This window comes from Phocoena sinus, chromosome 12 (assembly GCF_008692025.1).
Source record: "Phocoena sinus isolate mPhoSin1 chromosome 12, mPhoSin1.pri, whole genome shotgun sequence".
Lineage (NCBI taxonomy): Eukaryota > Metazoa > Chordata > Mammalia > Artiodactyla > Phocoenidae > Phocoena > Phocoena sinus.
Genome location: NC_045774.1, coordinates 60919348 through 60932062, shown reverse-complemented (window position 1 = coordinate 60932062; position 12715 = coordinate 60919348). Strand labels below are relative to the sequence as shown.

The window sequence follows — 12715 nt, the reverse complement described above, 5'->3', positions numbered from 1 at the left end:
TAATTGGGATATTGAAAGACTCTTGCTAATACAGTGGCCAGTCACTCAGCTACAGATGAGAACCCCACCAGGAGACATCCATCACAAAGGTGGACTTTTTTGCCTCCCCTGGTTTGGTAAAAGGGCCATAGGGTTTACCTACTCCCCCAAACTGCCCTACTTCCTCCCACTCATGTCCTCACCACACAATAATTTGCCTCACAAAAGTAATTACATTTGAATGTAAGCCAAAATAAAATAGTATTTCCCTTTCTTGTGCTTTCTTTTCCCTACCATATTCAATAGTTAATCTTGGGAATAACCATTTAAATTAATTAGAGAAATAGGCCACACCAAAAGACTGAATTTGGGGAATATATAAGGTTTAAGAATTATTGCACTTGGAAAACTGGTGTTTATTTTATTCCATAGCTGGTATAGTATTGGGGACACATTTTATGGTTCTTCTGTTATTTACCTTGTCGTTTACACTATAGGAAACAAATAGAAGGGAAGAGAAAAGCCAAATAGCCCTAAACCAGAGGAAAATAAACACTATTTAAAAAGATTCCCGAAAGAACAACAATATATGCACCATAATTCTGAATAGAAACGAAATTTCAAGTGAGAAGCAGTGTGACAGAAATGAAACCTTTTTAGAAAAAGAAAAGAAAAAGATTTTCCTTTCACTCAAGAGAGTTTCTTGTTGCTGAGCTGTAACTTCAATTCAAAACCACTGCCGCTACCTGGGCACTTGGATTTCTGCGTCACAGAATGTAAGAGAAGGGAGACAATCTCATAACTAGAACAAGGAGAAGATGCAAGTTTGCAAAAAATAAGTTCAATGTGGGCATGTTGAGTTCAGTATAGCTGTGGAATATCCAAGAGAAGATGTCCTCTTATCGGCAGTTGGGAAAATGAATTCAGAGCTTAGGAGAGAGATTTGGGCTAATAAAATAGATGTGAGAGGCATTAACATGTAATCAGTGTACAACTCAATTGCATGGTTTTTACTCTGGCTATGCTCCTTTTCCCTGATTTAATGGTGCAGCTTACTTAAGACTTTGATATCTAAAGGGACCGCATTCTCTATTTTGACCTCCTTGCATCAGTGATGAATCAGGGATTATGGATGCCAAACAACAATGTTCAAATGTACTTTATTGTTCCTTGCCTGCCAAATCTACTGTCTGCTTTCCCTGTGCCAAGCCGTGCGGTAAGTGCTCTTGATTCATTATCTCCACAATGACCCTATGAACTGGGTGAACTCTCCATTTTGTAAATGGGGAATAACAGAGGATCAGTGACTGACCCAGGGTCATAGCCAATGATAAGAATTTGCACTGGATTTGAACCAGGTCTACCTGATTCTATGGCCTTTGCTCTTCTCCACAAACCTGGGTTGCCTCCAAGTGCCTATGGCTGTTGACAGTTTGTTCTGTTCCTGAATACAATTGTTCTTTCTCTTTCTTTGATATATAAAAGACTTCTTTCAAAAGAGTCTAGAAATATACACAAAAGCATTAATAGTGATTATCTCTGCATGGGGAAATATGAATCATTTTTGTTTTCTTTTCCATACTTTGTACTTCCTGAATTTTATGAAATGGACAAATTTATTACTTTTTATAACCAGAAACATAATGGCACTACTTTCATAACAGTGATGCTTTTTTTTCCATGCAGAGTATTACGGGTGAGCATTTAATGCAGTTTAACCATTGCTTCCCACCTCCTTAATCACATTAATGGGAATCCTTAAAAGCATCATTATTGGTGATTATTTTGCTTGCATATGGTCTTAGCCAAAAGAACAAGAAGTGATGATTTTGCTTAAGACTCACATAAACACATTGGCTCCAGTACGAGGAACGTATATTGTGGTATCAAGACCTCAATGGAGGTTTTCTTTTTTCCCCCAACTCCCCAGTTTACACAGTGTAACTACTGAGGCGCTAAGTATGCATGGCAAGGGGAACGGAAACCTTTGACATACATAAAAAGCACAGGAGATTTGGGGAAATTATGTTTTTAAGCAGAAGAGAGGAGAAATGAAAAGGTAAAGATAGGGAGCAGACTTTTTAAAAAATTATTTATTTATTTTTGGCTGTGTTGGGTCCTCATTGCTGTGTACGGGCTTTCTCTAGGTGCAGCGAGCAGGGGCTACTCTTTGTCGTGGTGCGCGGGCTTCTCATTGTGGTGGTTTCTCTTGTTGCGGAGCGTGAGCTCTAGGCGCATGGGCTTCCGTAGTTGTGGCTCGCCGGCTCTAGAGCGCAAGCTCAGTAGTTGTGGCGCACGGGCTTAATTGCTCTGGGTCATGTGGGATCTTCCCACATCAGGGCTCAAACCTGTGTCCCCTGCTTTGGCAGGCGGGTTCTTTACCACTGCACCACCAAGAAGTCCAGGAGCAGACTTTTAACAGCTGTTTTTCTTGTACACGGGTATGTGTCAGTTCAGTTCCCCTTTGCTCTTCACTTAGCCATTGACACTTGTGCATTTAGCCTTAGTTCTCCACTAATATCAAATGCTGTGTTAGATTGGGTTTGGGAGTTATATAAAATTATACCCTTAGGAAACAAAAACATTTCAGGACTGTGGAAGCAGGCATTAAATAATTACATTCAAAAGAAACACAGCAGAGGGGGCTTCCCTGGTGGCGCAGTGGTTGAGAGTCCGCCTGCCGATGCAGGGGACGCGGGTTCGTGCCCCGGTCCGGGAAGATCCCACATGCCGCGGAGCGGCTGGGCCCGTGAGCCATGGCCGCTGAGCCTGCGCGTCCGGAGCCTGTGCTCCGCAACGGGAGAGGCCACAACAGTGAGAGGCCCGCCTACCACAAAAAAAAAAAAAAAAAAAAAAAAAAAAAATTGTTAAAAAAAAAAGAAACACAGCAGAAAAGAAGCACACTTTTTAAAATTCTGTATTAAATTAAATTAATTCTCCGGTTGTCTGCAGTTTTGAATTGGCCTGTATTTAAGTTGCAGGCTTCTAATCAGAAGAAACCCAGTGTCTCTATACAAAGATATAAAGTTGCTTAATAAAGAATATTTGATTGCTGCTACATAATCCAGCCCCAAACTCATAGACGTATACGTCTTTTTGACAGAACAAGTGGGGAAAAAAACACTGTTCCTCAGCTGTGCCTGTCCACCTTTTACTTTACAGAGCTTGCTTGTTTCCGCCTCTGTATGCTCATCGTTCTGTGTGATGCGGCTGGGCGCTGCCCTAGGACCTTGAACCAGGGCTTGTGCATGCGCCCAGGGTACCTGAAAGGCACTGACATCGCTCCCCGACCCCCATCACGTGTCTGGGGGACTGCAGAGTGACTTACTGGGACACTGAAATCGTATCCAGGGTCCTGGAGCAGTTAAACTGGCTTCGTAGATGTATTGACCAGAAATAACGTATTCATCCCGAGGAGATGGTCCTAAAGTTCGTTGTGGAAGCTCCATGTGCAAGGGTTACATCTTCTTTCCTCCCGTAGTAGAATTTACCAATAGGAAAAAGTAAGATTTGAAGAATAAGTTTAAACATTACTTGAAAAACCTGATGCTGGAGGCAAAATATGTAGTATTCCTTTGATAAAATCTGCTGGATGGGAAGCCCAGATATTTTAATTGAATGGCTATGAGTGGACCCTTAGAAATTTGAGTTGTAATGGATTTTAGTGGTCAACTGTGGTAAACTTCATTTTATAGATAAGTATTTATTCCTTTTCAGTTGTGTTGGCCAGTGGAGCTATTAAGAGCCAAAATGTTATGGCTGATTCCTGAAATCATCTAGCTTGACTCCTGTTAGGAATGTAATTAAAGTGTCATATCCCACCAAAAGAAATATAATCTAAAGTAAAACAAAACAAAACAAACAAACAAAAGAATCAGGTAGCTGTGGTGATGATGCAGCTGTTTCTCTAAGATCTGTTTTTACACTTTCTTCATTATACATTTCATTATTTAGAACAGCATCGTACAATAGAAACTTAATGGAAGCCACATGTTAATTTTACATTTTCTAGTAGCTGCATTAAAAGTAAAAAGAAACAGGTGAAATTAATGATAATAATATATTTAATCCACCATATCCAGAATAATACCATTTCAACATACAATCAATGTAAAAATTATTAATGAGACATTTTATATTCTATTTTTCTTACTCCTTGCTTTCAGTATATATTTAACACTTACAGCACATCTCAAATCACACTAGCCACATTTCAAATGCCCAGTAGCCACATGTGGCTAGTGGTTACCATGTTGGACAGTGCCGATTTAGAACATATTCCTTTAAACCTTAAAATTTTATGGAAACGGATACATTAAAATAGAAAATAAAGATTTTAGAAAGAGTTCTTAATACTGTTAGATTACTAGAAAAAGGGATAAGTATGTTGAAAATACTTAATAAATCAATGGAGTAAAATAGCTATCTGATGGTATTCTGCATTCCTTAAGTTACTAGAAAATATTGTAATAATAATTGCAAGTTGAAAATGAGGGAAAACTAGGACACAGCCCACTCTCAATCTACTTGAAATAGGTAAGTTTTCTATCAACAAACCTGCATGCCCACTATGGTTCTTGCAGAGTTACAAGGCAAAGGTTTCACAGGTGTCCTGGCTCTCTGGGGGCATTATTTTAGAGCTCTGGCTCTGAGTTTGAGAACTTGTAGAAACAGGTAGAATCCCCCCACAATGAAGCATTGCTATAGAAACTCTTTGAAAAGATTTCATTGATTGCCTGAATTTTTGAGGCTAACAAAAAGCAAAGAACAATTATAAGTCGTCCATCTCAGGTGGATTCAATATAGAATTTATTCAGGACAGGAATCTGTGAGATGTCTTCATTTCCTGAGACTTTACATGTAAAAATCTTTGTTTTAGCTCATTAGGTCAGGATAGGTTGTTAGCTCATTAAGTCAGGATAGGTTGTTTTTAACTCAGATTTGTACTTAATTTGAAGTTTTAGAAAAAGAGTAGGGCTATAGTTTTTGTCATCTAGTCATGGCTCCCACTCTACCTGCCCTCATATTATCTTCAGTAGAAAAAACTTACCACCTGAAAGCTGTAAAATATGGTAGACAAATCATTTTCTTTGGTAAAATGTTTCTAAAAAGTTGCAAAGTAACATTTTAGCCAGTAAAACCAGAAACCCCTTTCAGTCCCTTTTTTAAGATGTCTTTAAGTATATTGGTTTTAAGAGGGGCAAAGTAAGGAAAAACGTTAAATTCTAGAACAACAGTTCCCTGCCCAGAGCCGTATAATTGTGGATGATGTTGATGTTGTTGTTTACATTATCAGTGGAGCGCAGTTCCCTCTCTCCCACTCCTGTCGTGCAGACTTGAGGGAGTCAGTCTGAATTTCTTGCTTGCTCTTTCTTGGATTGATTTCTAAGAGATCTTTTCTCCGTTTTTTTTTTTTTTTTTTTTGGCACCAGGAATTAAATAGCTTTAATTACTTGGATCTGTACAGACTTGCTGACCTCTTTAACCTCACTTTGTTGGAGAAGGCAGTGATCGATTTCTTAGTGAAACATCTCTCTGAGCTCCTGAAGAGTCGCCCAGAAGACATTCTAACGCTCCCTTATTGTCTGCTTCAGGAGGTCCTGAAGAGCGACCGCCTGACCTCCTTGAGTGAACAGCAGATATGGCAGGTAAGGGCACTCTGCATGGGTCCTCTTTGGGCGTGAAGTCATGATTAAAAGGAATGATTAAATGTTAAAGGGTTGAGGAACGACGACAACTATTTTGTCTGGTTTGGTCCACATTGGAATCAAAGTCTTAGAAGTCAGTGTTCCGTGATGGGCAAGTAACTGGAGAACACCAGCCCTTGAGGCTTGAGGCCTCAGCCCACTCAGCTTAACTCAGGGAATCGCAGGTGAGATTCCTCACACCCTCACTGTGGTTTCCCAGAACCAAAGGTGGTTACATCAGAAAGAGTCAAGGGTTTTTATTCCCCTGCGAAACATAGTTACTTAAACTGAATATGAGAAGGATGGATTGTTAAAGTGGTATTTATGCCTATTTAAGACCAATGGAATCAGAATAAATTCTGGGCTTTCCTGGAAACAATTCAGAAACATTTCTTTGTTGCAGTAGAGAGCAGCTGGGACCTTAAATGAGAGGAAGCTTTCCTCCCTTAACAGTGGAAAAATCTCCCTCCTTAGTTCATTCTGCATTCATTGCTATTTTCCGAAGCCCTGCTTTTTCACCTGACATAGCATTCTTTTCAGATACCCTTTGCCTAGGGGACAGGAGGATGTTTTGTGTTTTCAATTTGATTATTCAATTGAAATCCATTTCTGCTCATCCCCAGTGACTATCCTTGAACAATCCACACGGTGTCTTTGGGAAACAGAGCCCATCTTCCACTGCTTCTTATACTGTCTGTCTTACTCTGAAGCAGTGGCTAAGCCATCCTGTTACTTCTAGGGTGCCATACTTTCAAGATTTCATGATCATTTGAAAAATATTTATATACAGAATACAAGGGAAAATATGAAGTCTTCTATTAGCTGATGAGACAATAAATACCTCGTGTCTTATCAAATGACATTCAGAGAATACTTTAATTCTGGACAAGATGGAGGCATAGGTAGCTGTTAATTATCACCATCTGATTCTACTGATTGCTAATTTTCCCGGTGCCTTTCTCTCTTTTTTTTTTTTTTGCGGTACGCGGACCTCTCAGTGTTATGGCCTCTCCCGTTGCGGAGCACAGGCTCTAGACGCACAGGCTCAGCAGCCGTGGCTCACAGGCCCAGCCGCTCCGCGGCATGTGGGATCTTCCCGGACCGGGGCATGAATCTGTGTCCCCTGCATCGGCAGGCGGACTCTCAACCACTGCGCCACCAGGGAAGCCCTCCCTTAGTTCTTTCTTTATCTTACTTTAATCAGCAACTTCCCTCTTCACTGTTGCTTCCACCAGTGAGGATAATAAAGCCTGCAGTGTACTGAGGGCCTTTCAGGACCCGGGCTCTTTGCAGACTTATTAACTTATCACAACAGGTCTGAAGGATGGTTCTTATCATTCCATCCTCCAGACAAGCAAAACGAGGCTTCAGTGTCTTGCCTCAGGGTTACAGAGCAGAGCCAGCCTTCACATCCAGCTTTGTTGACACTTGCCCTCATCTCTCCAGTATTCCACGCTATCTTGAGAAGAAAATATCAGTGAAAAAATATAAGCCATAAATTATTTTCTGCTTTTTAGGTATTTCTCATAATGGTTGTTCAGGCAGAGGTCAAATGTGTTGGTGAGGGTGAGTTTTTGGTATGAATTTTAATTATCTGTGGAAAACACAAATCATCAGAATTACTCTGGTCAGCTCAAAGTGAGGAACTGCCAAATGTTTCTTTCCTTCCCAAAGGGAAAAACAGAGACTTAGAATGAATTCTGTATTTAATTATTTCTAACCTAATTGAGATGTGAGCCAACCGTCCTTGTGGCTTCTCTTCTTGTGGCACAGTTGAAGGCACTGCCCGATATCAACATGGTAATGTACAGATGTGTGAGTGGCCAAAAAATTCCATACTATTCACATAAGAGTTATCATAGGGCTTCCCTGGTGGTGTAGTGGTTGAGAGTCCGCCTGCCGATGCAGGGGACATGGGTTCATGCCCCGGTCTGGGAAAATCTCACATGCCGCGGAGCGGCTGGGCCCGTGAGCCATGGCCACTGAGCCTGCGCGTCCGGAGCCTGTGCTCCACAATGGGAGAGGCCACAACAGTGAGAGGCCCGCGTACCGCAAAAAAAAAAAAAAAAAAGAGTTATCATAATTGCCTCTCTAAATATGTTACTAATTTTATAATGTAGAATTTCAAAAGATGCTTTCTGCTGCAGGCAATTTTTTTATACCTGGTCCTCAAGAAAGGATTAAAAAAGACTCACATAAATATTATCAATTTAATCATTCAGCAGGCAATAAGAAACTGTTTTTGCTTTATCTTAGTAAATAAGTAATACCCTCACACTCAACCCAATAGATAAAAATCAAATCAGTCCAGTTATATTGCTTCAAGTATAGTTAAGTTCATCATTTTTGCTGAGGTTATACTAGTAATGCAATATACCATGGAAGAATCTAATATTCAGCCCAGGGTGCAGATTGGGTATGCCAGAGGATTAGTGTCAGGGTGCTTTATAGAAGTGAAACTTGATGGACAGGCTGGAGACAGATCTACAGAATCTCATTAAATTGCTGAATTGTTCATTACGGAATGTTCTCACTGTAATAAAGTGCTCATTGACTTTGACAAATCCCTATCCCATGTCTTAAAGAAGAACAGTGAAACAAGGGGTGTTGGGGAGAAAAATGGAAATTGGCACAAAGTAGGACAAGTAATAGAAAAGCAGATGGAGGGGTAGTGCTGTTTGATTATGTGCAACTGGTAACTTATGTGAGAATGCAGCAAACATACACACACACATCTACTCATGTGGCTCTTCCACTATCTAATCTACTGATAATGTAATCTGAGATATTCCCTTTATTTGGCAAAAGGCCCAATATTTTACTATTCACCAGACTTCATGCAGTTTGGCTCTAAAGATGTGTCATAAGAACCATCAAGTTATCCTCAGGGAACAAACTTTTTTTTTTTTTTACTTTTTCCTGCTGTCCCTTATCCAGTCCCTTTCCTGCTAAAATGTGCTGCAGTCCATGATAACCATTCTGTGGATTTGGAAAACCTATGAAATCCCCCAAGATCGTGCTTTTTGTCTCCTCTTTTTTTCCATCTGACCTTTTAAAACTTTATCTTGTGTCCTCTCTCACAGAAGCCTTCTTCATCCCCCCTAGACATTTTTTTTCTCCCTTCCATGGCCTGAAAGTACTTGGTCTAATTCGTTAACTTCACTTTATATTCACAGGTAATGTAGATACTGCCCCATATACACACTTTTTTTTTTTAACATCTTTATTGGAGTATAATTGCTTTACAGTGTTGTTTCTGCTGTATAAGAAAGTGAATCACCTGTACGTATACATATTCTTTCACTTCGTCCCAGCTTACCCTTCCCCCTCCCCATGTCCTCAAGTCCGTCGTTCTCTGCGTCTGCGTCTTTATTTCTGTCCTGCCTCTAGGTTCTTCAGAACCATTTTTTTTTTTTTTTTGGATTCCATATATATGTGTTAGCATATGGTATTTGTTTTTCTCTTTCTGACTTACTTCATTCTGTATGACAGACTCTACGTCCATCTACCTCACTACAAATAACTCAGTTTCATTTCCTTTTATGGCTGAAGTAATATTCCATTGTATATATGTGCCGCATCTTCTTTATCCATTCATCTGTAGATAGACACTTAGGTTGCTCCCATGTCCTGGCTATTGTAAATAGTGCTGCAGTGAACATTGTGGTACATGTGTCTTTTTGAATTATGGTTTTCTCAGGGTATATGCCCGGTAGTGGGATTGCTGCGTCATATGGTAGTTCTATTTTTAGCTTTTTAAGGAACCTCCATACTGTTCTCCATAGCATATACACACTTTGGATATATAAGGACAGAGAAGTCCCCTCAAAAAATTCTTTTCTAAAAAAGTTCAGTTCGATTCAGCTCAACAGTTTGGTCTTAGGGTTCAAGGCCAGCAATTTCTCAGGTTGCAGATGAAAGACACTACATTGGTTATTGGCCTCAAGGAAGGAGGAGACTAAAAAATGAGCAAATCAGCCGAGGAAGAAACATGGGGCATGAGGTCACTGGCATCGTGACCTGGCAAATTTCTACCATTGTATTTTGCTTTTGGGTTTTAGCTTTGACTTAGGATTTGGTTTCAACAGGGCCTTGTTAAATTTCTCTTGTTAGATTCAACGTATATTTTCAGACTACTGAGCCAGGGGGTACTGCTCTAAAACTTAGAGTGAAATCATGAAACTGTTCCATACCACTCCCACATATTAGGTCTGTTTTCATTTCATAGGAAGTGCTGGCTACTCTGTTTTTTCTCAGGAAAGTACATTCTCCGCCTTTTATATCTCAGGTTCTCCTTTCTGAGAATGAGGAGGAGATTACTTTCCATGAGAGTACAGTTTGTAGAAAAACCTGAATATAATGTAAATTCTTGTATTTGCTAGCATAGGGAGAAAGTGTGGCTGTCCATCCATCAGTATTTATTGAGCACCTACTAAATGCCCCACACCATGGAATGTAAGGCAGGGTACAGGTGAGCTAACTCCATTTCCCTCTCCAGGTCTAACCCCAATTGGGAGGGACCCTTCTGATTTTAAACCATTATCTAGCTCTCTGGATTATTATTTTATCTCTGAAGAAGCAGAAACAAGAAGGACATTTAAAAATGGATAGTTTGTGGAAGTACAAATGGGTATTATGCTGGGCACAGTGTTAGAAGCTAGATCCTGGGGTAAAAAGCTTTATAAAAGTGTTCAATTATTAGGTTAAAGAGATTTATCTTAACTTTGTTTCTGAATGTGGAGTTTTATTTACCTTTAATTATTAATCTATTAACTGCTTCCTACTTTTAGTGAAGAGGACTTATCTTACTTTTAAAAAATTAATTAAAGATTAAGTAATTTTTGGCTGCATTGGATCTTTGTTGCTTTGCGTGGGCTTTCTCTAGTTGCGGTGAGCGGGGGCTACTCTTCGTTGCTGTGCGTGGGCTTCTCATTGTGGTGGCTTCTCTTGTTGCGGAGCAAGGGCTCTAGGCGTGCAGGCTTCAGTAGTTGTGGCTCACAGGTTCTAGAGCGCAGGCTCAGTAATTGTGGCTCATGGGCTCTAGAGCGCAGGCTCAGTAGTTACGGCGCATGGGCTTAGCTGCTCTGCGGCATGTGGGATCTTCCGACACCAGGGGTTGAACCCGTGTCCCCTGCATTGGCAGGCAGATTCTTAACCACTGCATCACCAGGGAAGTCCTTATCTTTCTATTTTATAAGGATAGTACATATGTCAGTGATTTTCTTCCTTTATTAACCTTGGGTTGAGGGCTCCTCCTTGTATTTTGAGTCTAACTTTGCCTGGACTTCAGGGGATAACAGGACCAAACAATTCAGTGGTCACATCACTGATGTCAGACAAGATCAGACCTTAGCATCTGTTAATAACACATTCACTTTATATCTCTAGAGACGTAAGTCACACACTGTTTAGAGTAGTCAACAACCTCAGATGCGGTGACTTTTTTTTTGACAGGCCCCTTCTGGGCTTTTATCTACTCCACAAACTACCCACCTTAGAGTTTGATTTAATCATTTTCCTCAAAAGGAGTCCCAGAAAGTGAACCCAAACAAAAAGCTACTATCCCTTTATAGTTGGAAAATAGAGGACACTAGTGACATACTCAGCTTTCGTCTTTTATCTCTTAGATGATAAAGTGTCCCAAATGCACATCTGGCCAGGGAGAAGCAAGGACTTCAAACAGTACTGTGTGTCCAACAATACTATCATAATACTTCACATTTGAATATCACATCACAGTTTCCAGAGTGCTTCTTCATCTCGCATTGCTTTGCGCTCCTTTGCTTTGTGTCACAAATAGGAAACTGAAGTAACAAAGCTAGAAATCAAATTCACGTCTTTTAATTCTTGGGTTTTTCCCACTTTGGTCCACAGCTTCTACATTCATAATAGAAGTGCAAAAATACTTGGGCGTGGTGGACAGAGAGGTGCATCAAATTAATCCCATGACTTTAAGAGAAATGAGGAAGGGTTTGGCCATTCCTGTTCTCTGGTGTAGTGCCTGCAGATTGAAGGGGTAATGGCCAGCTCTGCCTGCCTTCATGCCTGTGTCATGTTGCTAACTCTGACTCTTTGCTCCATGTGCTAAATTCAATCTTTCATTCATTTTAAAGAGTCATCGAGTGTCTACTCCAGCCAGTCGCGTGCTCTCAAGCACCGCTGCTGCTGCTGCGTGATGGGTTCTGGGCAGTCGGTTGCAGAAAGGTCCCATGTGGCCCTGCTATCATGGATCTTACAGAGTCTGATGTGGAACTTTCCACTTGCTATTCTTTCCCCCTGCGCCCGATTCCTTCCCAGTGGAGACTGACCTGTGCCAAATAGAGTAGTGATTTCTGTGCTAATTTAGGCCGTGTTGAAATGATATGGATGGATTGGAAAATGAAATCCTTTTGTTTGGACATTTCAACACCCCCCAGTGTTCCTTTGCCTTTTCTTCAGTGCTCTTTTCATTGGTAATTCTTGTTCATTGTATGTGCCTTCTAAACAGCTTTGCAAACCTTTGTCAATCCCTGTAGTAGAGTCCAAGCCTCAAAGAAATCAAACTGCAGGTGACCATTTAATCAAAAAATTCCGCTAAGTGGTGTCCTCATTCTTAATGCTAGGACCTTGGTAACTAGAAATGGCATAAAATACTGTGACCTGAGAACTCTCATTCCCTCATTCCCCCCCCCAATTGCAATTTTTCATCATATCTGCACCCTTCCTCAGTTTAATTTCATATATGCATGTCTCATTACTATTTATTTATTTATTTTTTTGGAGAGGCACTTTCTGGGCTTCTTCATGATATCTCATTTTATTTTTTTACTTACCATTCCTTAAAGTAATTAAATGTGTACCACTTCTCAATTTTCTTCCTGAAACTTCTGGCAGTCCCTCCCAGGTAGCTACAGTCTTTTCTACAAATGAGATGAGGATATCTCCATTTCCTTTTTACTAAATGTTAGTGAAGAGAATAAATAGTGGTTTGTTCACATCCCAAATAGTGCTGTGCCTGGAGGATGTTTGATCCTTGGAGCGCCCCCAGCTGGACACTGAGTGTGTCTGCT

The 12715-nt window shown here is 40.5% G+C and overlaps 1 protein-coding gene across 2 annotated transcripts in view; it reads left to right on the top strand.

The window, feature by feature from the left end:
* The window catches only part of KLHL32 (kelch like family member 32), a 242965-nt gene that overhangs the window by 155215 nt on the left and 75035 nt on the right, over positions 1 to 12715 (top strand). For both annotated transcript variants that reach the window (XM_032651502.1, XM_032651501.1), the window contains exon 6: positions 5412 to 5627. In XM_032651502.1, the coding sequence (XP_032507393.1) occupies positions 5412 to 5627 (216 nt within the window). The remainder of the gene's footprint in view (positions 1 to 5411; positions 5628 to 12715) is intronic.